General features: G+C 33.8%; 4 protein-coding genes across 8 annotated transcripts; 2 read left to right on the top strand and 2 right to left on the bottom strand.

Annotated features, from left to right (window-relative positions):
• Positions 1-1,071: 1,071 nt before the first annotated feature.
• Positions 1,072-5,357, top strand: LOC123213962 (GDSL esterase/lipase CPRD49-like). The gene is made up of 6 exons (XM_044633619.1): positions 1,072-1,335; positions 2,395-2,472; positions 3,883-4,023; positions 4,280-4,356; positions 4,446-4,595; positions 4,966-5,357. The coding sequence occupies exons 1-6, from the start codon at positions 1,225-1,227 to the stop codon at positions 5,177-5,179; spliced, it is 771 nt and encodes a 256-aa protein (XP_044489554.1). The 5' UTR covers positions 1,072-1,224; the 3' UTR covers positions 5,180-5,357.
• A 1,001-nt stretch (positions 5,358-6,358) lies between these two features.
• Positions 6,359-11,496, bottom strand: LOC123193754 (LIMR family protein At5g01460). The gene is made up of 14 exons (XM_044606845.1): positions 10,836-11,496; positions 10,626-10,711; positions 9,931-10,046; positions 9,711-9,821; positions 9,398-9,496; positions 9,166-9,288; positions 8,837-8,899; positions 8,675-8,739; positions 7,890-7,999; positions 7,683-7,797; positions 7,521-7,586; positions 7,054-7,164; positions 6,835-6,901; positions 6,359-6,741 (listed from the first exon to the last, which is right to left on the bottom strand). The coding sequence occupies exons 1-14, from the start codon at positions 11,183-11,185 to the stop codon at positions 6,694-6,696; spliced, it is 1,530 nt and encodes a 509-aa protein (XP_044462780.1). The 5' UTR covers positions 11,186-11,496; the 3' UTR covers positions 6,359-6,693.
• A 3,011-nt stretch (positions 11,497-14,507) lies between these two features.
• Positions 14,508-21,874, top strand: LOC123226860 (probable galacturonosyltransferase 7). Of its 5 annotated transcripts, none has more exons than XM_044651396.1 (10): positions 14,508-14,967; positions 15,324-15,355; positions 15,461-15,511; positions 15,740-15,799; positions 18,315-18,399; positions 18,496-18,545; positions 18,627-18,925; positions 19,680-20,037; positions 20,134-20,673; positions 20,972-21,874. In XM_044651396.1, the coding sequence occupies exons 1-10, from the start codon at positions 14,811-14,813 to the stop codon at positions 21,248-21,250; spliced, it is 1,911 nt and encodes a 636-aa protein (XP_044507331.1). In that variant the 5' UTR covers positions 14,508-14,810; the 3' UTR covers positions 21,251-21,874. The 5 variants fall into 5 exon arrangements, with proteins under 5 accessions (XP_044507331.1, XP_044507347.1, XP_044507356.1 ...); XM_044651412.1 differs by having other exon boundaries at positions 14,509-14,967; positions 15,740-15,769; positions 20,969-21,874; XM_044651421.1 differs by having other exon boundaries at positions 14,509-14,967; positions 15,740-15,769; positions 18,315-18,396; positions 20,969-21,874.
• Positions 21,875-22,212: 338 nt separating this feature from the next.
• LOC123212941 (protein SCARECROW-like) lies at positions 22,213-26,364 on the bottom strand. Its single transcript, XM_044632196.1, has 2 exons — positions 23,914-26,364; positions 22,213-23,104 (listed from the first exon to the last, which is right to left on the bottom strand). Exons 1-2 carry the CDS (start codon positions 25,614-25,616, stop codon positions 22,642-22,644), a joined length of 2,166 nt encoding a protein of 721 aa, XP_044488131.1. The 5' UTR covers positions 25,617-26,364; the 3' UTR covers positions 22,213-22,641.
• Positions 26,365-26,394: the final 30 nt, after the last annotated feature.

Consider the following 26,394-nt stretch of genomic DNA (forward strand, 5'->3'; position numbering starts at 1 on the left):
GCAGTCATGGAAAATTTGTTTCATGATTTTAAAACTCGGATCCGGTGGATTTAATCCAGGCCCCACAGGCTTAACAAAGTAGGATTTGAGGAAGAAAAAGTTTCAAGTTTTGACCCACTTTGACCCGTGCTTGTTGTATAGGTGATTTTGTGCCTTTACGCAGGTCAAATAAATCATCATGATCGTTTTTCTTAAAATTATAAATTGATCTAATTAATTATCATATAAACATATTTGGAAAGAAAATTTATATAGAATAGAAGAATCTAATTTTTTTTTTTCTAAAATTATAAATTGATTTAATTATGATATTCACATATTTAGAAAGAAAAATTTGTAAAAAATGTAATTATTGTTTTTCTAAAATTTTGTTTTAAAAAATCTAAATTAGTTTAATAAAACATTCATATATTTAGAAAGAAAAAAAATTTATAAATAAAGTAAAAGAAGGTAGCTTTTATATATTTTAAGAGACAACTTTTGTAAAAGAAGGTAGCTTTTATTTTATGGCTAAAAAAGTGGTTACCCAAAATTAAGGACTTAAATTTTTGCTTTATCACAAGTTATTGGGTAAACTAAAAATATTTATTATTAAAGTTGTAAACATTTCATTTAATATATTAAATATTTAATATATATTTATTTTATTCTAAAGTGGCCTTTAATTGGGCATAAAAATCATTGTTATTAATAGTATGTTTTCTTCAAAAATTAAAATTAACTAATAATTATTCGAATACTTGGTTTTACATTAAAACACCAAAAATAAAAAATTAGATTTAAATCATATTCATATTAAAACTTTAATTTTAGATTTAATTAAAATTTTTATTAAATAATATTTTTATTTTATTAATAATAAATATTATTATCAATGTTTTTCAATAACATTTCTAATTAATTAAAATAAATTTAAATCAACCTCAATTTAATTAGGAGATTACCAAATATAAGCTAACTATTTAAATTTTCAACCAATATCAAATTAGTCATGATTGGAGGTCAAGGTCAGTCAAAGTCAACCCATATTTTCTATATTTTATTTTTATTCTATTTATTGTCGGGTCCGCCGCCTGTTATTCCATTGTTTTTGCGTTGTTTTCACTCGTCTGAGCCCCTGCACCTTCCGAATAATATATAATGATAAGAATAAGATGATAGTAAGTGCCATGAGTTTTGTGGGCTCATAAGCGCTGGAAAAAGTTTGAAGCATAGAAGAGAAAGATGGTCGGACCAGAGAGGCCTCAGTTTGTGCTGTTTGGTTCGTCCATAGTTCAGCTCAGTTTCAGTAATGGAGGGTGGGGTTCGATTCTGGCTGACATTTATGCTCGTAAGGTAGGTTCTTCCTCGTAATTGTAAACCCTTTTCTTCAATCCCTTCTTATTCTTTCTCTTTTTATCTGTTTCTGCTGTACTTGAGGTTTCTAGTTGTGGAACACAAGATAAAGATAAGCTTCCTTAATATTGAAATGATGGTTTTTGATTCAGAATATGGGAAAAATCATTTGACAGGTTTTGTCGAGAATAGTTGAAAGATTGGTGCTTTTTTTTTTTTTAATTTTTGATCATTTTCTATTTGTGTTAAGTTTTGTTTTGCACTGTTGTGTTGTCGTCATATCTTAGCCGTTGTTAATGGTGGAGTCCACATTTCCTGACTTACTGTGTTGAAAGGACACTAAGCATGCACTGTAAGCTAGTTATGAAATATTTCTGAAATTAAAACACTTTATCAACCCAATAAACCATAATTTGATACAGTAGGAAATGAAAATTTAGAAGTACAGCTGCTTTCCAGTTAAATTTGTGGTGGCCGGTTCTGTATTGCTGACTTTTCCAACTTTATTCTAATTGAAGTGGGAAACTGGCCGTTCATCAGATAACTGTAATTGTGTGGCTAGTTTTAGGACACTACCATCCCAATTGCAAGATACAGGATTTGGATCTCACATTAGAAAATAGGATTGAGACTTATATGGTTTTAGGCTTTTCAATCTTGATAAGTAGCTTTTGGGATGTGATTTTTTCAAGGTTCATATCATTTAGTATGAAAATCACCATCATGTCTCTTAATTACAATTGCATTGTTAGCTTGCGTGGTACTTAGAGTGCATAACATGGTGATATGTTATGATTCTAAGTGTAAGGTTTGAAACTTGTTTTCCATATAAAAAAATATGAGTTTCAAGTATGACATTTATAGGGTTTTGGGTTTTCATATCTCAATAACCAGGTTTTAAAGTGTAGTTCTCCTAAGATTTGTGTTTGGGTGAGAGTGATTAGTGATAACATCCCCTAATTTAATTTCGTTAACCTTTTCATCTCTTTGTTACTTGCAATCTGATGGAGCACTATTCATTTCTTTTAAGTACAACTGATTTTGATCTTAATGTGTTAGGCAGACATAATTTTGCGAGGATACGCTGCTTGGAATTCAAGGCGTGGCCTACAAGTACTTGAACAAATTTTTCCCAAGGTAATTAAAGAGTTTTCTCTCAGAGGCCTCTTGGGTTTGGTTGACCTTCATTTCTAAATCATTATATTTATGTACAGACCCCTTTTATGTGCAAAATGTTTATCAACTTACTTGATACATGCCTCATTTTCAACTCACAACTCATAATGATAAAGAGATAACAACACATTTAGGTATCGAATTATCACATTTATTCTGTTGTAGAGATCAATTTTTTTTTTTATTAAAGGAACTAAACAATCAAATTTTCCTATTGAATGACCAAAATTTCAAATTTTTTTATTGAAAAAATTAAACTTTCAGTATTTTCTATCAAAGAGATTGAACTAATCACCTTGCTTTCAAAACAAAACAAACAATCATAATTATGTTTATTCGGTACATTCAATATGAAATATTAAAAGTTTGGTTACTTTTATAGGAAAATTTGAAAGTTTGTTTTCTTTAATAAGAAAATCAGAGAATTCAGTTATTTTATATAGAAAAAATGTGAAAGTTCAATAAATTTAAGTGTTGTTATCACTAGTGATAAACCACAGCTGAAATATAGTTTTGGTATTCTCATAGCTCCGTAGCTAACTAGCCAAGCAATACTCACGACCAACAACCAACAACATACACAAACACGCAGGATGCAGTTTCCCAGAATTTGACACAATTTAAGACAAATATTGGAAAACTTCTCTGCTGAATTATATTTGCAAGTGAATAGCAGTAATTACAAAATTCTTTCTACAGTTAGAAATCAAATTAGATAATTGGCAGGTTGAGGAGCCGGGACCTCCCTCAGCCAAAGGCTGGACACACCATTTCCTTGAGCTTTTCTTCTTCTCTCCCCTTTTCTCTCTCATTTGTCTCCTTTAGATTCATTCTTCTAACAAATTTCTCCGGCCTCCATCCCAAGCAACCCACTAGTCTTTCCCTCCATCATTTGGAATCCTCAAAAATCTCAACCAGTCGCACGATTGTTCCCTGATTTGTCCCCCTGGTGGCAATCCCACGTCTCCTCCTGTACACCTTGAATGTGGGGACTGTAACATATTCTAAACTCAAAACAAAACTTTTATTTTTCAGTCCAGTCAACTCTAATATTTAAAAAATATCAATTAATACATAGAAAAAAATTGAGGTCAATGGTGATTACCTTTATATAAAGTTCAATAACTTTCTGACCAACCCAACAATTTAATTAGCAAGAACAAGTTTTGTTGAATATAAAAGCTTACTCAAGAGTCATTTGTCCCTGAACAGACTTTAGCTTGAACTTTCATCTGAAAGAAACTTGGTATGAGGTCTCTTCTGTTTCTTGATACGGTTTTCCAAATTCTAGTGTGATTCAACATTGTTTTATTTTTTTGGGCATATTGGCATTAACAACTAATGTAATGTTGTAATGTTACTATAATCAAGGATGCTGCCGTACAACCTGCTTTGGTTATAGTCTATTTTGGTGGTAATGACTCCATGCACCCTCACCCTAGTGGCCTTGGCCCTCATGTTCCCTTGCCGGAATATATCGAGAATATGAGGAAGATTGCTCTGCATCTCGAGGTAATACTGCAGACCTGAGCTTCAATCATTACTTTATTAATATAATGAAATTCATTCTTGAGTGCAAACAATCTGCTTTAAAATCACACTTCAAAATTTTCTAGCACTAAGCTTTAGTATAGTCTTCTGTGGCATAATTTGAAGGGTTAGACAATCAGTTCACCCTTGAGCACTACCAGGTGGAAATTAGATATCTTCTTCTTCTTCAATATCTTGACTTGATGCATATTCTGACATACAATTTTCTGGTTACCAGAGCCTTTCTCCAGAGACGCGCATCATATTTCTTAGTACTCCTCCTATCAACGAGCAACAAATTAAAGAAACCCTAAGGTGCATTGAAGCTTTCTTCTGATTCTTTTTCTTAGTTTCTTTTGCACACTTGAGCTCTAATAGTGTAATGTGTTAACCTTTAAAACCAGTGGGATATTTGGAAAAGTAAATCGAACAAATGAGGACTCCCGAGTATATTCAGAAGCTTGTTTGCAGCTCTGTCGGGAGATGGATGTGAAGTGCATTGATCTTTGGACTGCACTGCAGCAACAAGATGACTGGTTGACTACTTGCTTCACGTAAGTGACAATGCTTGCAACAATAGTCTCTAATAGTACAAGTTAGTCAAATTACAATTAACACTGTGTAACATCCTAGATACAAATATTGTCTGTTTTGGACACAAAGTTCTTCATGCTTTTGTTTTTGGATTTTGTAACTCAAAACGTGTTTTAACAGTTTAAGAGTTCACAAACTATTTCACTAATTTTTTCTTATCATCTTCAAATGATATGAGATATCCATACATATTCAACATTTTTTTATGCTTTTTAATGTGAGATTTGGTGTTACACCTAGTATTGCTCGGTGATTCTAAAGAAATCTTGCATAAACTGATTGCTTCATTATGGCCTTTCACTTGGATTGTTCTCTCATCCTTGTTGACAGGGATGGGATTCACTTTTCAGCAGAAGGGAGCAAGATTGTGGTCAAAGAAATTCTGAAGGTCCTAAGAGAAGCAGATTGGGAACCAAGACTACACTGGAAATCATTGGCACCTGAATTTTCAGAGGATTCATTGTATGATGCAATAGCCCCTGATGGAAAGACTACCGTTAACGTTTCTAACAGGGATGTTGAACGACATATGCAGTGGGAATAGCTCTTAATAGGCCCTCATTTATATCTGCTTAAGCTGTACATATCTGCAGATTATATCAATATTATCAATAAGCAGAGCATAAAAAGCCTGCAGCGTGTTCGGTTTTGGAAATGATTGTAATCTTCAACAACAAAATTTGTAATGCTTTCATTAACTCTTTTAGTACTCTTTTCATCAACATCGAACTAGTTTCGAGGATATTACGAAAAAATATTATATAGGGATAGATTTAAATTGTGTCAAGCTTAAATAAGGCTTAATTAGTTAATGATTGCCAGAGAAGAAAAATATGAGTTGTTGAAAAAAATTGTCAAATAAAAAGAGTCATTGGGAATCATCAAAGAAGAAAAATAATAGTCTAGGCAAGCTATTATGCATTCAATCTTGAGTTAAGTTAGAGCATAGTTTAAATTAGCTTAGAATCTATCGCTAATTATATTTATAAATTTATCATACAAACTAATTCGAATAATTTTATTTGCGTAATTATACGAACGTCATATCAATATGAATTATTATCTTGCATTAACTTGAATGAAAGTTTAAGAACAAAGTGAATTCAAAATGAGCTAAATCTCAATAAGGGTTATTGGGTTTGCTTGAATTTGACTCGAACACAGAATGATAAATTTGATATCAAGTTTGACTCATTCAAATTTTCAAAGAAGAACAGACATTAGAAAAACAAAAAAATATCTCAAACTGAAGAACGATCTGAGCTTCTAATCCGTACAACTTTCCTTTTTTTTTAACACAGGCTATCACTCTCCATCAAATGATAACACAATATTATTAATACTTATCATAGAGTGTATATAGCATTAATTTATACTCTGGTGAGATTGCAATGGTAAAATGGAAGAGTAGCTAAACTTTTGGTGGGTGACGGTCCAGTCCTGTTCAGTTAACCATAAAACAACTAGAATTCAGTGATTCCCTGGAATATATAGAAGGCAATGAAACAAAACACAGTTAGAGAAAGTTGAGATGAAGTTAAAAGGCAAATAACCGTTGTACAGAAAATAATTCAAGTAACTTTCCAACGAAAACTTTCGAATCAAGTAGAATCTTACGGTGTATCTACTTACAATAATATTTCATAAAAATGGCTACAAATACTCTCGTGTTACTCATGTGCTAAATACTTTCAGACATGAAATGGATTGTCCTGAAAATAGGTTAACCGTGAAATTTGTTCTTAATATATTACATCAAGTGGAATTCTACACGCTCTGGTTTCGGTATCTGATGAGGATATCTCAATTACATGAGCAAACCAAGTAGGTGAAAAATCAAACAAAGAATAATACATACAAAAAGGAGAAAGACAAGCAGAAACAACATCTGTCTCAACTGCAGGAACCTAATTTTCTCAGATGACACATGCCTACATGGCTAAATTGTTCAACACAACTAAACTAAGGCCATATGTGTCCAACGATGAAAAGCACTTCAATGAGATCATAAGACTTGGCTCCGGACAGGCGCATATGCTCTTCTGTGCAAAACATACCTTAACTGGAGAGTTGGAACCTGCCACTTGGTTTTCTTTTTCTCCATCCCTGAGAATTTCAAAGATGGCAAAAATTAACCAATAAAGAATATATATGCAAGAAAGAAACTGTGCACAAATGAAAACAAGAGTTGAAACTTACAAACGCAGCGTAAAACACGAAGGTCAACCCAGCAAGCACAACAAAAGCAATTTGGAACACGTTATACCTGTGATGCAATACTCATTGTACAATGTCAGTAGCATATTAATGCCTGACCAGAATGCAACACTCTAAAGAAAGCAATAATCGATGTACAATGTCAGGAGAGTATTGATGCCTCATCAGAATACAGAACACTAAAAGAACGCTGCAACTCACTTGTATAAATATCTAATTCCGCGAAGAGACTGCAATGTGTGGCCAAATATTTCCTGAGCAGCAGTTGCTTGAGCATAGTATCCAAATGCTGTTGCACAGAATTGAATCACACTGAAATCCAGAAACCAAAAGTGTAAGCCGATTAGACTAGAATGGATAACAAGAATTTTTACACCCACAACATAATGCCACCTCATGCTAAAATATAAACAGCAGAAACAGCAGGAATAAAAAATTTTGTATCAAAAACATTTAAAACCAGTTTGTTACTATGGATCAGAAGTAGTCAAAAAGATACTCAAAATGCTTAAAGAATAGATTAAAGAACTCATGACAACATGTCTCATAAGATCATTATGCTTTAAACACAGAAATCTTACCCAACATAATATTATGATCATATGATAGATTAACAAGATAAACTATAAGCAGCACAGCCTATACACTATGTTCAAACAGAAGATTACCTTATTGAACAGAGAAGAATGAGACCCACATTGAAAAGAAAAGAGTTCATTAGTGTGGCTCCCCACCTGCTAACAAGCCCCATTTAGTTGATGTGCAATCATCACAAAATATTCATTATCTGTAATTAAACAAAATACTGCCACAAAAAAAAAAAAAATTACTTCATGGGATGAATTGTAATGAAAACTAATCTCAGACCGAGCATCATTGCCCCTGCAATCACAGCAAGTAGAAGGTAGAAACAGAAGAATGCAAAAGCAGCGGTACCAAGAAGACCTGGCAAAACCATTAAAAAAAAATTAACAAAATAAGTTCATCAACTAAAAAGAGAAAATAAAGAGGTAAGATAAAAAAGAATCCAACAGTACCCCATAAATCATCCAGTTTGATGAAAACCTCATTCAGGAAAGGATGAAGAGGTGGGTTTATCAATAGATATATGATAATATGAGCAATCCAAGCTACCGAAACAATCAACCTGATAAACAAGAAAATCAAATATTATAAGGTAAATGTTCCGGTAAAACTGATACAGAATAAGAACTAAAACAAATGAATACAACATCAAATTTCAATACTGAAGAAGCATATTTCCTGCTGGAAAACTGCTCCACCAAAACTTAAATTCCAAGATATACATTAGAAAGTTGTTCTTTCACAATTTTAACAAGGTAACTGTCCTTCATAATACTGCACATTGGGACACAAGCAAACAATCTGAAGTGTCATGTAAGAAGGGAAGGTGCTATTGTACATCAGATGTGAAAGATGAAATTCTCCTATGTGCTGTAGAAATCTATAGTGAATTGTAACCTGAACTCACTTTCAAATTTTCAAACAGGATCCATTGGTTCAAATCAAAAATTTTATGATGGTCTTAAGTAATAGCAAGCCCTTCTTGGTCACATCACTATATTCATTTCATCCACTATTTTCATCCCAATATCTTTCAAGGCTTATCAGTACTTCAAACCAAATGCACTTTCGTCTAGATTCATCTAAAAGTATGAATTTTGATAATCTATTGGCATAAAAAATAAATCAAACATACCCAGCCAAATATGCAATAAAATTGACAAATATTACTTCAAAAGCTGAACAATAGCTATCGATATCCTTGTAAAGAGTCACGTGCTGTAATTTTAGCACTTACCCAATGATTCCCAGCACAAGTTTTGCCAAGTAGCCAAGAACAGTCAAGGCCCAGGAAGTCTCCGCCTGCAAAAGAGATGCAACAAATTTATTTATCAGCAAGAGAAAATTTCAAAGCTAATTATTCAATAACATAGTAAAGTCGGCAAGTACTTTTCACCACCTGTTCTCCCTGTGGATACATCTCTTCTAAAAGCTTCACATCTTCTTCCAACTGAAGCAACTCCTGCAACATTAAATCAGTGAATAAAATAAGTACCTATCATTACAAACAGTAATTAAAGCCAGCCAATCAGAATGCCAAACTTTAAATTACTAAACATGACATAACCCAACTCAACCCAATTTATCTTCACCCAAATAAAAATCTCATAAGGAATTGGCTCCTGTAAAACCAAAAAACCTCTGAGGCTTGGATTCTGAGAAGCCGGCAGGATACTCAATCATGAAGTGTACTATCAAACATGAAATTCATGATTTAAGATTTTGTACCTTTTCTACCGCCTTAACATTTTTCCTCCATTTTCTACCCTTAGAACCACTTCTTTCTTCTTGATGAAGCACATCAGCAGCTTTCTTCAGTTCTCTAGCTTTCTTACCCAGTTCAGTTGCTTCCTAGAAAACAAAGCAACAACCAATAAGCCATTATAACATAAAAATATCCATCACTGTGCCAAAGCTAAAGTATTTAACTTTGCAAGTCATATAGATACAATCAGAGCACCTTGATATACTGAGAGCGAGTGATAACAGCCTTAGGACGCCGGATGAATGAAAAGATAAGTCCCAATGGCAAACAAGCAATGCCAACACCACCAAAGATCTGACAATTGCAAAGAGAGCAGTTAGTAAAAAGCTCTTGCAAACGTGAAAAGTCAAATTATTAGATCTATTTTAGGGAATCAAATCCCCTGGACGACAAACAATGCATATCCTCATAACTTTAAGGTAACATTGTTGAAACAATCAAGATCCTAAATATCTTTAAAGAAACCTCCCCCTAATCTAAAATTAGAAGTATACAAAAATCATCTTACCGTGAAAAGGACAGACCCAACAATGGTAGCAAGAGCAACTACATATTCTGGAAAGGTAGTACGCATAGTCCATGTTTTTTCTGATGATGGATTAGAAGTATATGCTGCACACTGTAAGAGCTGAAAAGATTAAGTATAATGGTATGACAAGGCAACACACAACAGTACCCCACAAACAGGACAACAAGTTCTATCACAAATTGAAAGAGAGAGACATAACCTGACGTGCACCACTTCCAATACATTGTTGATTGCTAGAAAAATCCCAAGTACTTGGAAAATTTGTTGTGGTCGAAGATAGGTGCCTAACAGTGAAGTCTACCTTCCCAACTAGACCTAATAGGTCATCGAAGCATAGTAAAACAAGTAAGATGTACACAAACTTGAAAAGTGAAATCATAATAGTTATCCCCTGATAATTCCAACATATCAATGCATTTAATGAATGCATAACAGTTTAAAACAATAGCAATCAACACTAAGACATTGCAATCTAAGAATCTACAGATATGGCAAATACCTCAACAGATTTAGAGATGTGAATGACAGCAGGTTTAAAAATCGATGCAAAAAATGCCATTGATTGAACTTGAAATGACTACTGAAAAAGGAGATTAAAACTACTAACAGTGGAAAACGACAGGATAGAGTATGGGATGCACACATCCTATCTCACCAGATTTAACAAAATTTTCACAAACAACCAATTACCAAATAGTATTAAGCAAAAAAGTTGGTCATCTAAACAGGGTTCCTAAAATCACATAATAATAGTCCGCTAAATATCACAATCTACACCTAAACTAAGTACTAACATTAAAATCCCAGTAAATTCTAACTCAGCATGCAAATAATTCGAATTTGACAAGAGAAATTTGAAATCCAAAGGCAGAAATTCATATGAAAACCACTAACCATACAAAATTCCAAGCAAGAGAGCACAGACAATTGCCGTCACGATCACCCACGACAATGCGCTCTTAATCCTTTTCCCAACACTCCTGCAAACCAATAAAACAAAAAAAAAAAATGAAGTAACAAATTATTATTAGTAAATATATATCATTAACATGTAAAACAAATAATTATAAATTTACAAATGACACCGTAGATTGATGTACGGACTTATCCTGGTCGCCTTCGTAGTAGAACATGGCAAAGGGGATGACGAAGAACACGAGCACGGCATCCAGAATATAGATAGCGAGCCACAAACTCTTCATGGGCAGGGTCAGATTACACGCACCATTGTAAATCGCGTGCTTGCACGCCTGCCGGTTGGCTACGTCAGCCGGTAACATAAGTATGGAAATAGCGGCGACGCTGAGTCCCAAAACGACGACGAATTTGGGAAAATACGCCTGGTTGGCATCGTCGGGGTGCTGGTAGTTGACCAGAAGATACACATTGAAGATAAAAACAAGAATGCACACCACTATAGCTACGATCACCAGAGCGAGGTTAAAATCGCCCATTTTAACCTCTCGATTCCGATCAAAACGACGGATCGAATGAAATTAGGGTTTTTTTTTAATTTGTAGATCTGGAAATATTTTTGAAATTCAGAAAAAGGAGGAGGTTTGGTCCGGCGATGTGGTTTGTGGGGTCGATTTTTGCGTATGAGGTGAAATTTTGGTTTTGTCCTTGAATAGATTAGTTATAACGTCCACAAGAAGAGATTTGGGTGAGGTGGGTTTGGGGTTTAGTGTAAATTCGTATTTTAGCCCTGTGACAAGTATCGAAACAGGCTGTCTCCCAGCAAGACGAGGCGTTTGTTATTTCCTTTTTCTTTTTTTCTTAATGCATGTAAGAGCGGAAAATGGCTCATATTTAAATATTCCATGGCAAAGGTAGCGTAAACTGCGACTAATCGAAGGAAACTGTGTCGTTTTTTGCTTTTTAAAGCCAATAACTAAATTGACTAATGTTTTCCTTTTTTTTTTACTCGTTTTAAATAATTTTTTTCTTTTTAATTTCATTTGGTTCCAACAAATTTTTATATTTCATATCTGGATCAGCATTAACCCGTTAAAGAAACAGATTGGGTCTTTATTAATTCAACCAATTAAATCAGTAATTAAATTGATTAATTATTTAAATAAACTATAAACAATATTTAAAATAATTTTATCTATAAAATCAAAATTATATTTGATTAAATTCAAATTTAACCTGATGGTTACACATGGCTGTGTGCACTTACTGTATATCTAATTCAAACCCAACAAAGGATTTCTATGTTTCACACATGTAGTGCTATGCATTACAAAGCTAATTTCGAAATGTCATCACAAGAGTTGCAAACATGAAAAAATGTGCAAGGTTGTTTAGTTTCATGAATTATTAATGGGTGTGACAAGTCGAGAAATGAGATATGTTTCCACTCTTATATTGGCTATGTTTCCTAAGAAGAGGATGAAATTATTCCGTATAAGGGGAAATACAAAACCAAGCCGATAAGAATTCTCCATGGTTTCATAATAAATAGGCAGTTAAGCTCGACTCAACAAGGGGACAAAACCAATAGTCCCTGCAACAATGAATAGCTCCGTGTGGGCTTTCTGAGCTCAAAGGGGAAGTCAAGGTGTCGTATAAACCGTACCACCACATCGAAACTCTCGGGATACATGGCAAGAAAGCCTATCCATGTATATAGCCTTTTTTGGTGCTGCCCACTTGCCCAACACAATTTTGCTAAGAAATTTTATATGCTGGTCTGGTCCAACTAGGCAGAAGAGAGTGAGCGAGATCCAAAAAAGCCTATGTCCATCTGTTATTGAAAATGGATCATGGGCTGCCATGACAGAGAGTTTAATTTGACAATTTCAGATAATAAATTGGTATATTATATTATATATAATATATTTTATAATATAATATAAAATAAATAAAAAATAATATATAATAAAATATATTATAATTAATACGATATAATAAACCTATCATATGATATTATAAGTATTATACGATATAATATATATTTCTAATATGAATTAATACATTTTTAAATAAAATGATGGTGAAGTAACAGTGTATGTAAAAAATTTTAAATTTTTAGATGTGTCTATGATATTTTTCAAAATAATATTATGTTAATTATATTTTTTATTATTTTATTAATATTTTATTTTAAAAAAATTATATTATACAATACTATATAATACTTAATACATGGTATATAAAATTAATTTTTTAATATACGATACAATATATTATTAGACTACTATGGGTACAATAGCTTACACCTCCTCAATGGCACTACTTACTAATACAAATTATATAAATTGCAATAAAATTGTACGTGCAAAATTAAATAATAATAATAACATATTATTATTTAATTAAATAATTTTAAATTATAAATAAAATAATACAAAATTATATAATAATGTATTATTATTTGCACTTATTATTAATACACGTAGTATTACTTAATAACTTATAATCACAAATTACACAAAATTATACTTTACCGGCTATTAATCTTCCCATTTGCAGCACCTAAGTTGGCCCTATAACTTGAAAATGATAATCCTTTAGATTTAATAAAACATCATTTAAAAGATAGAAGAAAATAAAATTTAACAATAAAAAACATTATAAAAAACGTTTAGTCACTTCGTCTTTTACATATAACAAAACAAATTTTGGTTAACCAAAATCTCGATTAGTATTTTTAAATTAAAATAAAAATTAATATTATTAATATAAATTTTATTTTTAATAAAAAAATATAAAATTTGGCCTTTTTAATTAAAACAAGGTTAGACATTTTATTATTTTTTTTATTGTTATCTATCAAAACTTTATCAAGAAAAACTTAAAATGTTAACCAATAAATAAACTCGATAATGATAATCAAATTATGTATTGTATAATGTGTTAAAAATTTAATTTTTTTATATAGTTTATTTTATATTATACCATATCATAAAATATATATTTTTTAAAATAAAATAATAAAAAATTTTATTGAAATCGCCAACTGACTATTTTTTACCTAAGATTTGATACAAACTTAATTTTTTTTTGTTAATTATCAAAAATTTAAATTTTCACTTATAGACCATTAAAATTAATAAATTTAGTTAATTCTAAAATGAAAATAATCATTTAACTATAATATATTAAAAATAATAAAATATTTTTTTATTTTCTTCTAAAGTTTAAAAAACTAACAATTTCTCTTATATATTAAATTTTAAAAAGTTATATTTTTTTTTCTTACGGTTTCATTTTTATCCAAACTTCTTTGACACCAGAATCTCACAACCATCTGTCTTCCTTTGCCTCCAATGGTCAACCTCTTTCTTTGTGGTGATTAGATAAAAAAAACAACATTCTTATCTCTAACGAAAGCAGAGAAAATATAACTTTTCAAAGTTTAATCTATTAAAAAATTACTTGTTTTCTAAACCTATGGAGAAATAGAAAATATTTTATTATTTTTAATATATTACTAATTTAATGATAATTTTAATCTTAGAGTTAACTATTTATATTAATTTTAATAACTTATGAGTGAGAATTTGAATTTTTAATAGTTAACAGGTAAGAGGTTAAATTTGCATCAAACCATAAATAGGAAATAGTTATTTGACTTTTTGAAAAATATTACAAATATTTTAAAATTTTTAAAAATTTTTATATACATATTTATTATATTATTATTTTATTAAAAAATATATTAATTTATATCAATCACGTACTGTATTATAAAGTATATTTATTATATTAATTTAATATATATTATGAGTTGTATTCAGTTCTGTTATTTATATTATGTATATTATAATGAGAATGTATTTGTCAAGTGAATTTATTACACGTGTTATCAACGGGAGGGGAGGTCACGCAACAAGCACATAGCCGGCGGTAATGGAATTCTCCCACGTGCAGTACACTGGTTCTCAGATTCAGTTAAGAGTGTAAAGTAGAAATGGCCGTGAGACCGAAGCTTGCGCGGTTACGGGGGCTTGACGACGGATATCGTACTCCGTTCCGTCCATAATTAAATCACATTTTCGATTGCGTTTGAATTGTTCCAACCTAATAAGGACAAAACCTTTTAATTAAGAAGTCGGAGAAAAGAAAAAGGATATGAAAGGAGGTGGTGGCGGCGGGGTTTCAGTTGCGGCTAAACGGCGATGGAGAGGCCTGGTGATCGGAGTACTCTTTCTTGTTATACTTTCTATGCTAGTTCCCCTGGCGTTCTTGCTCGGCGTTCACAATGGCTTTCACTCACCGAATCCCGACGGTAACTCTGCGCTCTTTGCATTCAGATCTGTTACTTCCTTTCATCAATTAGACTGCTCTGTCTTCAGATCCAGATGACTTAGTCGTACCTTGTTAGCTTTTGCTTCTTTAGTATGCATTGTCACTACCAGTCTACTGACATTTGTTCGCTAGATCTTTACACGTCTGTGCTTTTATTTAGAAAATCATTCTCTATTGTATCGTTTTCTTTGTACTTGTATTTCTTCTCGTTATTGAATTCATAGCGTGATAGCACTGATTAACTTCTCCAGCAAGCAGCTGGCGGAACACCTGATCTCAGATTTTTGACTTCTTTTTTACAATTATGTGTGGTCTTATTGGAATTTTTTTCCTCAGGATATGTCCCTGTGAAACATTCTTCAGATTCGGTGAGCTTTTCAACTTCATTGCTGGATTTATGGGATGCTTATGTTCTAGCAATTTTTCCTTACTTTAATGTCTTCAATTTTTTGCCTCCTTTAATTGGATATCAGGTTGGTGGTGAGTATAGTTCCAGCATCATTAATGCATATAACGATTCCAAGGTATGTGTGATCTGTTAATGCCAAACAAATGCTATACAGATGGTCTTATAGACAACATCCATGCTTTGAAAATATCAAAATATTCATTGTTTATAAAATTTTTACATGAAAACTTTAATGTTATTATTTTTATATTGTTTAAATATGTGAGATGCCCATGTATGTTCTGGTTTTATGATTGAATAGATAGTAGTCCTATGATGGATGTTCTTTTGATTGTTTTTGCAGAATGATCGATCAGAACATATTGATGAAATTGTGAGAAAACTAGCACCAAACATTTCAAAGGTTCATTGCATCATGCTCTTGCATCAATACTTAACTTCTTTTGCTGTTAAATAATTGACATTTGTTGTATTGCATTTAATGATATAGGTGGTATTGATAATGCTTAGGCAGTTTTTAATTGATAAATTAACAGTCAGATTGCAATCCTTTCACTTAATTTTCTTTAAACTGTGCGAGATTTAAATGGATAAAAGCATGGTTCTTTTATAATTTTCTTTCATATAATTGTACATCTTGCCGTTGTCTTTGATAAGTGTGAAGCTTGAAACTGTGTGTATTTTAACTTAGAGAAAGTTATAAATAAATTTAAAAAAGAATAAAGATCTTACAATTAGAAAAGTTTTGAATGGTAATTTTTGGACAATACTCATCTTAGATTAAATCAGGGATCTTACTACTGAATATCTTTACGGAGTCATATCATAGGTGTACCAAGCTATACATAGTATATTGGAATTAGATATGGCTTATGATAATTCTAGAAATTTTTAGGAGATAAACCTACATAGAAAGGGAAAACAACAAAGTTGTTAAATGATGTAAGAGGAATGTGATTTGAAAAAGATTACAAGATCTCACCCAAACGAGAAGGGAAGAGTGCTATCCACATCTTGTGCTTTGCTTGGTTGGGATGACACCATATAAGTTGGAAATACACATGGTTCAGTTTGTTTTCTCATGTATTATTGATGGATAATTACTCAACAAAGGAACCAATTTGGATTCAGTGTTTACAATATATATATAGTACAAATTGATAATTTGTGACTAGAAAGTATGGGTGAGTCAGTTCCATCACTAAATTGGTGTACATTCTGGTTTGGTTGACAGCTGCTCAACTATCGATTTTCTATCCTTCTTACTGGCTGTTAAAGGGGTAAAACGATTATTTAATTTTAAATCTCTTATACGAACCAGAAAATTTAGCAACCAAAATGGCTTCTGAAATTTCAAAATAGCTATTTTATAGGCTTTTATGCTACTCTGTATTTTTTTGGCTGGTTTGTTGGATAGAATCTTGTGTAAGGTCTTTCATAGTTAAAACTAAGAGGTCAACGACCTACATACATGCCTAGGCCTTCTGGCTCCAATTTTTTTTTGTATCTAATTTTGGTTTTAAATTTGATTTGCACCAATAATGGTGGCCTGACATTGCCATGCTTTGCTTGTTTATCATGGCCTAACACAACCTGCCAGCCATGGATTGCACAGTGGGGCTAAAAGTTGGTTGTGCCATCCCTGGCTTCCACATATTTGTAACATCCGGGCATAGTTAGTCTGCTGTAGATTGCCTACTAGCCATGCTTCACTTTGAGTTAAACTCTTTCTTATCATTAATTTCATTACCCTTCAAGCTTGTCTTCACTGTTGCTAACAGTGGGACCGCATTCTGATATTGTGATATGACCTGTCTACTTTTTGAGCTTGAACTATGAGCTGGTTAAAAGGTTTTTCAGCATTGTGATGTTGTTTAATTCTAAAATTCATCTCACTTGACATGCCTGTTCAAATGTAAAGTGACATTACCTGAACTCTTATGACAAGAAAAGAAGAAATGAAAAGAATAGCATTGATTAAAACTAATGAGGATAAAAAGTGAACAAACTGACCACAAAAGGATCTGTTTAAATCTATGCGATATATGCTGAACAATGAGCCAGGAAAATAGAAGTTATTAACATTGTTGTTGTCTCTTACTGTCATATTTTGTGAAGTTTTACTCTAAGGTACATGTGATAAATACCCAGTACATGTGTCTTTATTCAAAATCTAGCTGGAAATATTAAATCAGAAATTTCTACTTCATTTGAGTTAAATAGGGAGCCAGCAAGAATTTTGTAGTGTGACTGATATTTTAGGGTTTTTATTAATTATCACTTCAGATCTTAAAATCCCATGATTTGTATTTTTTTTTTTTATTTGTGGAAGAAAAAATTGCCCCTTGTTTTGTCAATCTTATGATAATTGCTTCTCAAACTACAAAGGGAGATGTTCATTTGATTGCTCTCTAATTTAATAGTTTGCAACTCGAAAATGCTTTAAGAGTTGATCCTTTCTAAAAGTAGTATATGCTTTAAGAACTGTTTATGAGAACATAATAGGACCCACTAACTTTTCTTCAAGCTTCTTTCTAACACTTTTGACTGTGATATCTAGCTATGTCCAATGACCACAAATCCTATATAGGTGTTTTTGTGATTGAAAATCTTTGAATTAGTCATCCCTTTTCTGAATAATTTAATACATGTACATGTTGATTCCAACAATCACAAGTTTACTATATTTTGTATTGTATATATTTTTGCAATAAAACTATGTGTACACAAAATGAGTATATAGATGATGTGTCATTATGTGGTTGGGTGATTTTAATTTAAAGATAAAGTAACACCCAATCACATGATGACATGTCATCTGTATATCCATTTTGTATACTCAAAGTGTGTACATGTAGTATTGCTTATATTTTTGAACCCTTTTCCCTTTTCCCTTTATCTTATATTTTAATTGTCAGGATGCATTTAGAAAATCTGCTGATGGAACTGAGAATCAAACCGCTGATAGGAATGCTGAGCATGGTAGTCAGCATAAAAAAGGTGGTGAGTTTATTTTCTTGGAATTTTCTTAATTGTTGTACCATCTTATATGATATCAATTAGAATACTTTGTTTTGTTCTCTCTCAATGGATCAATAGGTACACCGGTTGAATCTCACACTGTGCTGCAACCATCTCCCAATATGAGTGTATGTGTATTTTTTTGTTATGATGCTATGTAGTTTTTCTAGTGCTCGTAAAGTCTCTGCATAACCAAATCTTTTGTTCAGGATACTAGCAATGTTACTAAAGTTGAAGGCACTGAATATGTCAAAGGTGGTATTGATGAAACTGAAAATTGCGAATTGAAATTTGGGAGCTACTGCCTTTGGCGTAAAGAACATAGAGAAGACATGAAGGATTCTATGATAAAGAAATTGAAGGACCAGCTTTTCGTGGCCAGAGCATACTATCCTAGTATTGCAAAACTTCCATCGCAGGGTAAGTTGACTCGTGAATTGAGACAAAATATTCAAGAATTGGAGCGTGTTCTTAGTGAAAGTGCTACAGATGCTGATCTTCCACCAGAGTAAGTCTTGGCAGGTTTTCGTGATGCCTCTACCTTCCATATGATGAGCACCTATGTCAAATTCCCTTTATTGATCTTGTAAATATAAAAGCTCTATTTCACCTTTTGGCATCCCTTTACACAGAATGCATTTCTGTTATTCATGTCAATTAGTTTGTTCTTGTACAGAAGGAGTCCTTACATTGGTTTTTATAATCTTTGCATAGCAGTTGATCAACAAAATTTATCTGATACATTTGCATTGGTTTGATTTTCTAACATTATTCATTTTTCTGTGTTTGAGCATGCTGGTTTGATCGATCTTAAAGATCCTGGAATTACAAATCCAGAATAAATGATACTTGGCTCTTTAAGTGTTCTATATGTGATCACTGTGTCTGTAAAATCACTGTCCCAGTTAGGCAAACATGCTTAATATGCTCTGAATGCTGGTTTGATCTATCTTAAAGATCCTGGAATTACAAATCCAAAATAAATGATACGTGGCTCTCTAAGTGTTCTGAATGTGATCACTGTGTGTGCAAAATCATTTTCAGTTAGGCAGACATGCTTCGCATCTTGAAATTCTGACTGCATGTGTTTGCATCTTGTTTGTATGCTTAGATGGTGGAATGGTCAACATTGTCTAGGCACACTCAGTTTATTTTCAATGGCATGTGTGCATCATTTAGTTTAGGGAGTGCTGCAGATTTTGAAGAGAGGAATCTTCATATTACTTGTGGACTCACTAAGTTCATTTTAAACATTTTAATAGGATTGGAAAGAAGTCACAGAAGATGGAAACGTCAATAGTCAGAGCTAAATCATGCCCCATGGATTGTAACAATGTTGACAAGAAACTGCGGCAAATATTTGATTTGACTGAAGATGAAGCCAGTTTCCACATGAAGCAGAGTGCATTCCTTTACCAACTAGCGGTCCAAACTATGCCAAAGAGTCTTCACTGTTTATCTATGAAACTAACTGTGGAATATTTTAAATCTAATTCTCTGGATATGGAGCTTTCTCAGGCCGATAAATATTCTGATCCCTTATTGCATCACTATGTTATATTCTCCAATAATGTACTTGCATCATCTGTTGTAATAAACTCAACAGTAATGCATTCCGAAGTACGTTTATAAATATTTTCATCTACATTTTTTATTTCTAATAGCTTTTTTTTTTTCTGGTAAAGATGCTTACCCTTTTATCCTGTAATATTTCAGGAAACAAAGAGTCAGGTTTTCCACGTTTTGACTGATGAACAGAATTACTTCGCAATGAAACTATGGTTCTTCAGAAACACTTTTAAAGAAGCCACTGTTCAAGTGTTGAACATTGAAAAATTTAGCCTGGAGTACCATGATAAGGCAACTCTTTTACATATGTTATTGCCTGTGGAGTTTCGAGTTTCTTTCCACAATGTTGATTCATCAACAGAAGATAGAACACAGTACTTATCCGCTTTTTCTGATGTGCACTATCTTCTACCTGAAATATTTCTAAGTTTAAACAAGGTTGTGATTCTGGATGATGATATTGTTGTACAAAAAGACTTGTCAGCACTGTGGAATCTTGATATGGGAGCTAAAGTAAATGGTGCTGTGCAATTCTGTTCACTGACATTGGGTCTGCTAAAGAGTTATTTGGGTGAAAATAAATTTGATGCAAATTCTTGTGCTTGGATGTCTGGATTGAATTTGGTTGATCTTGCAAGGTGGAGAGAGTTGAATCTTACTAGACGTTACAGGAAGTTGGCAAGAGAGGTGAGTGACGTTTTTTTGCTAAACTATATTTTCACAGCATTTAGAATAATTGATAGAAACTTGCTTTGGTGCTGCCAACGAATCTGCATATATTCTTTTTATACGAACTAATGAACTTGTACTGCTTTGTGTATTTGGTCACCAGTAACAGTTGAATCGTCCTCTGTGAAATGATTTTTGTTATTCAAGTTAATATTTTCAGTTGTAGAACCAATAATTTAGAAAATGGTAAACGCTATTATTATCTTCTAAACCAAATGTTTCTGACTTTTTAGCCTTATTGCTAATATTTTAGCAGGCAAGTGTTGGAGAGGAATCAATTGAAGCAGCTTCTTTGCGGGCAAGTTTGCTCACCTTTCAGGACCTAATTTATGCTTTAGATGGTGTGTGGGCGCTGTCAGGACTTGGTCATGATTACAGGCTTGATGTCCAAACCATTAAGAACGCTGCAGTGTTGCACTATAATGGAAACATGAAACCATGGCTAGAGCTGGGAATTCCGAGATACAAAAAATACTGGAAGAAGTTTTTAAATCAAGAAGATCAATTTTTGAGTGAATGCAATGTACATCCTTGATGAGTTTAGTGATGCAGCAGGTTACAGCTAAAATTCCTGGAAAACTTAGGGCACAAGAAGCTTGAATGTATGTATGGAATTTTCTTTTTCTGGGTGCTGAGCATTTTCTTTCAGCTCAAATACCAAAGGTTATTGAGTGACAAAGAAATTGATGACCACGGTCAATGTGGTTAACTAATAATTTTGATATTTTTGGATACCTTTCCGAAAGACGAAGAGGTTTGCCGGAGATGGCTACAGACTACAGTTGTTTGGAATGGAAGATTCCAGGTTTATAATGCTCTAATATTTGTTTTGACAAGGTGGGGAGTGATGGTAAGAGCTTCATTCTCTGCTTCTTTTGGTAAAGATTGATTTAGAATGAAGAGGAAAAACCTTGAAAAAATAATTCTGTTCATTTAGAAGATTGTGATTGTTTATTGAAGTAGATCTTATAGTCATTCATAATGTAAATGATTTGCTCATTCAAGAAGCCGATATTCCTATGGCCCCTTCTGGAATTATCAGGTGTGGATGATTTTGTATAGATGTTCCTCTTCAAAACCTTGAAATATTCTTGTTTGGAAAAGATTAATACTTTATATATATAAACGGAACAAACTGATATATAATTGGGTAATTTAATTATTTAGTGTATTCTTAAAATTACCTAATTACATATGATAGAAGTGCATTTGACTTAAGCTTTTTGAACTTAGATCAATGTTTAGTTCAAACATGTCAAGTTTGATTAGGGTTAGCTCTAATTTGAAAATAAGTCTAGTTAGTTCAATTCAATCAAATCATTGATAAACATCTTCTTTGACAATTTTTTTATCATTTCTCATGTATTTCTTTTATCAAATTCAACTATCTTTAATTTTTTATTTCGACAATCTCTCTCATGAACTTGTTATCAATTGAACAAATCTAATTTGATTTTTGCTGATTTTTACTTCGATATGGTTTGATTTGAATCCAGCTTTAAATTGATCGGTGGTAAAACATAGCTACATTCATTAATTTGTAGGAGTTACTACATCTTTAATCACATTGCATAATGGATTTTGTGCCGTCAACAGTAGGTACAACAAATAATCCGATCATTAGGAAAAATGTTTCTAGGATCTTAAAGAGTCTCAAGCCACATTTCAATTAATATTCTAACCACATGTTGGCTCAGGCTCAGGCTCAGGCTCAGGCTCAGGCTCAGGCTCAGGCTCAGGCAAGAAGTAGGACCCCAAAAATGAACTTTTCTGTGGCAGCTTGAACAGATTCTGATTTCTTGAAAATAAATATCAACTGGGATGATTACCGATTCTTTTACTGAACTTCTGCATCGTGCATTTCATGCAGCACAAAGTAACACGGTCGGAAGATTCACATACATAAAAACACACGTTGTGACCAAGCTAATGTGAATACCGATCTGTGGTGATAGCAGCTGCATGAAACGGCCTCCACGCGGAGGCAGTAAGCAGGCAAAGGTCTTTCCATCCGAGCTTGAGCGTGCCATTGTCCTCGACCAAGGTGTAACCATCGGAAGGGAACATACCAAGGAGCAGGGTGGCCTGTGTGGCGGCATTCCCAGCTAGAGAGACGCCCTTGAACCCGGATTGCTGAAGCTTCTCCCTCCAATTATGAATCTTAATATCACCACTCCTAGAAGGGCCTCCCACCGCCAGCACGTTGCGGATCTCCCTGGACAGTAACTGCTGCTCCACTGCATGCCTCTCTTCGCTCTCCTCACCGTAGCTTGCCCCCAACGAGTCAAACAGAGCTGAGTAGTAATGTATTGCCTCCACAAACCTCCCCAAGAATGAACCCGCTGGGCTGAGGTCCTGCTCCACTACCGTCACCACTTTTGGTGCCAATCTGAAAATTTTACATTTTATACATCCGCCATCATGCATGCAGGTAAATAATTGGATATGGAAAACGTATGTTGCAATGATCCTTTAAGTATTTGCTATCTAATATGCAATGACATGTTTTAAAATATAAAACAAAATCCATAATTCTAGTATTTGCAGTCCTGGTCTGTAACCTAATTCATTATCGGTATATTGTTTGTTTTAGTCAGTAAAACCGTGACTGATTTTGAGTTACATATTTAAAAAATTGTATCGTAGTGCTACGTCTTAACAATTTAGGGATTTACAAATTGTTTAACTATTTTTTTTATCATTTTCAAACGATATAAAATATTCATACACAATATCTTTTATGTGTTTTATCGAACATAAATTAATTAACTTTAGAGAAGATACAACCTATCATATCATAGCCGTGGTATAGTATTTTCAAACATATTTGCATAGCATCAGTCTAATAATCTAATCTACTATAGGGTTAGATTCGAACCGATGCATATGACATTGTTTTAGTTTATTCGAATCAAAATTTTATAGATTCATAAATTAAACAAGTCAAACATCCTCTGAACTTAAGTTTGACTTGCTTAAATTAAGTTTATTTTGAGCTTATTCAAACCAGGTTAATAGACCAACTCAATTCAACTTAATTTGAATTTAACCCTACTCCCTGTCAATTTGATAACTTAAAAATCTTTTCTTATCATCTCCATGTATCTCAAATTCTCAATTGTGCTTTTAACACATAGATATGGAATTTGTGCAGGAGTGTTCACATTTATCAAATAGGAAGATGCAGAAATTAATTACCTCTGTAGAAGCCACAGCGTATTGGTATCGGAGCCAGTGACATCGTAGAGGGAATGCTGCAGCCAGTGGACTGCGACGGCTTCTCTCTTGCTGACATTGAGTTTTTGGGGATCCAAGTTCGCAACTTTATCGGCAACCGGGTAGAACTCGAAGGGAAGGCCTAATTTCTCAGCGAAATCAGAAAGTCGCTTGCCTGTGGCCTCTAGAGCCTCCATAGAGGTGCCTAACCCGGTGAGACGCACGTAAGGAGGCCCTCCAGGTCTAGAAGCGAGGATGTGAAAGAGACCAGGCCACTGAAGGCCTTGCATAATATCTAAATCTATGATATGCACTCTCTCCTCCTTCTCGAACGCTTCCTGTATGGCCTGATTGGCTGTGAAATGAGAGAACTTGATGAAAGGACTGATGCCATTGAACACCTGGAAGGCCGAAGCCATTTTTTGGTTATGACTCTGGGGCAAAGAAGGCAATGCTGCATATATTCCAAGGTGGGAGTTTACTAGTCTAGCGAACATTGCTTCTGAGAAGTATGCAGCCACTCTCTGTGCAGAAGTCCCATATGGCGTGGAGAGTTGAGAAATCTCCAGCAGCATCTTGTTCGCTTCTTCAAAGTTATCCGCCGAAACCGCCTCTGCGCACTGCAAAAGCAAAGTCAGCAGGTGCAGACCTTCTTCGTCCCTCTGTTGTTGCCGCATTTCTTCTTTTTTATCTCTCATTGCACAAGCTATTGGTGCTGCTGTTGGCGTAGGTGTTGCAACGGTCTCCGCTGGTGATGAGTTCTCGTTCCCTTGTAGTTGTTGTTCCTGAGGCTGAGGCTGAGGTTGCACCTGATTCGGCGAGAGAGGAGCAGCCGTAACAGACTGCTGATGATGTTGAAGATTCTGTTGAGAGGTAGAGACGGCGGGCAGTTGTGTTAATCCCCAGTCCAAGTATGTTGAATCCGGTAGAGAATAAGTCGGGAGATTTTCCAGGGCAAAGTCAAGATTGAGATTACACTGCCTTTGGTAAATTTCCACAGGCCTTCTGTCCAATGATTCAGTAAGAGAGCGGAGCCTGTACTCCAGGAGGACAGCCAGGTTGGGATTACAAGGGAAAATAATGTCCCTTACATTATGAATCAGTTGAGAAATGGAGACATTGGTTGAGTTATGAATGAGGTCCTTTATGATGCTGTCGATCCAAGCCGTGGCTGAGCAGTCTTCCATGGTTGCCGGGATCAAGCCGTTGGTAGATGCTTCTCGACTTCTCTCAGGTGGGAACAACGGCAGACCGGAAAAGCCACAAACAGCCGGCGCCTGTGGCTGAGATTGGGACTGTTGTTGATCAGGGGAAAAGTCGTCTATGCAACTCAAGTTCGTGGAAGAGGGAAGCAGCATATTCATGTTCAGATTATTATTGATAGTGGAGTAATTGAGAAGCGGGCTGGCAATGGCGTTAGGTGTAGAATTTGAACTGTTTCTCCTGGGAAATCTACGGTAATAATCATCATTCAACTGCACTTCCATTTCTGAAGCCATTCTCTTCCTCGCCATCTTCCAAGGCCGACACTGTTGGTTGCTTTCGGTGCTATTAGATGCAGTTGTTGTCATTGGCATTGTTGAACTTTCACGACCAAGACGATCTCCATTAGTATTATTATTATTAACTTGTGTTTGTGCAGCATTTCCTCCCTTTTCACCACCCAGAAAACCAGAAGCAGCCATGAAGATGATGTACGAGTAGTTGCAGTAAGAGTGTAGTAGGAGTAGTAGTAGTCTTCATAGAAATGGAGATGGAGATGGAGATGGAGATGTTAACAAGTAAGAACCAAAAAGAGAAGGCAATCCAAACAGATAACGGTGTGAAGATTGGGACAGCAACTTGGGGATTCTTCTTGCTCAGCTCAACTTTTAACCCTACACGATCTTCCATGCCTCTTTTTATCTTTTCTTATTTATCTGCGTATGCAGTAGTACATAATATAATATATATATATATACATATATATATTTTACTATAGATAGACCTGATCAAGGGCTTGTATTTTTAAGTCTGAGCTTGGATACGTTGGATTCGTCAAATTCATAAATACAAAAGATTTTAATTCAAATTAATCAAAATACCCTTGTTCTATTTTACAGCTCTGCAATGTACTATATCTTTCCCTGGAATCACTTCTTTTTTTGTATTGACTTTCATTAATCCCCACATACAATGCTTAGGCTTTTAATTCATTTTCAACCTCCAAACCTTTTCACATTGATTTGAAGTAAATAACAATGCTATGCAATCAAACTGATAGTTAAGCATCAATATTTGATTCAAACTGTCTGAAATTTGAACCATCCCTACTAAGCATGGGTAAAGAAATGGACAATTTTTACATTCCAACTTTTAGAAAATTCAACAAATTTATGGGAGATAACAAGACATAATGTTAGTGGGTTTGTATTAAGTTAGACTTGTGAAGTCACTTTCGGAATTCAATGTTTCCACAGGACA

Source organism: Mangifera indica, chromosome 1, assembly GCF_011075055.1.
Source record: "Mangifera indica cultivar Alphonso chromosome 1, CATAS_Mindica_2.1, whole genome shotgun sequence".
NCBI lineage: Eukaryota > Viridiplantae > Streptophyta > Magnoliopsida > Sapindales > Anacardiaceae > Mangifera > Mangifera indica.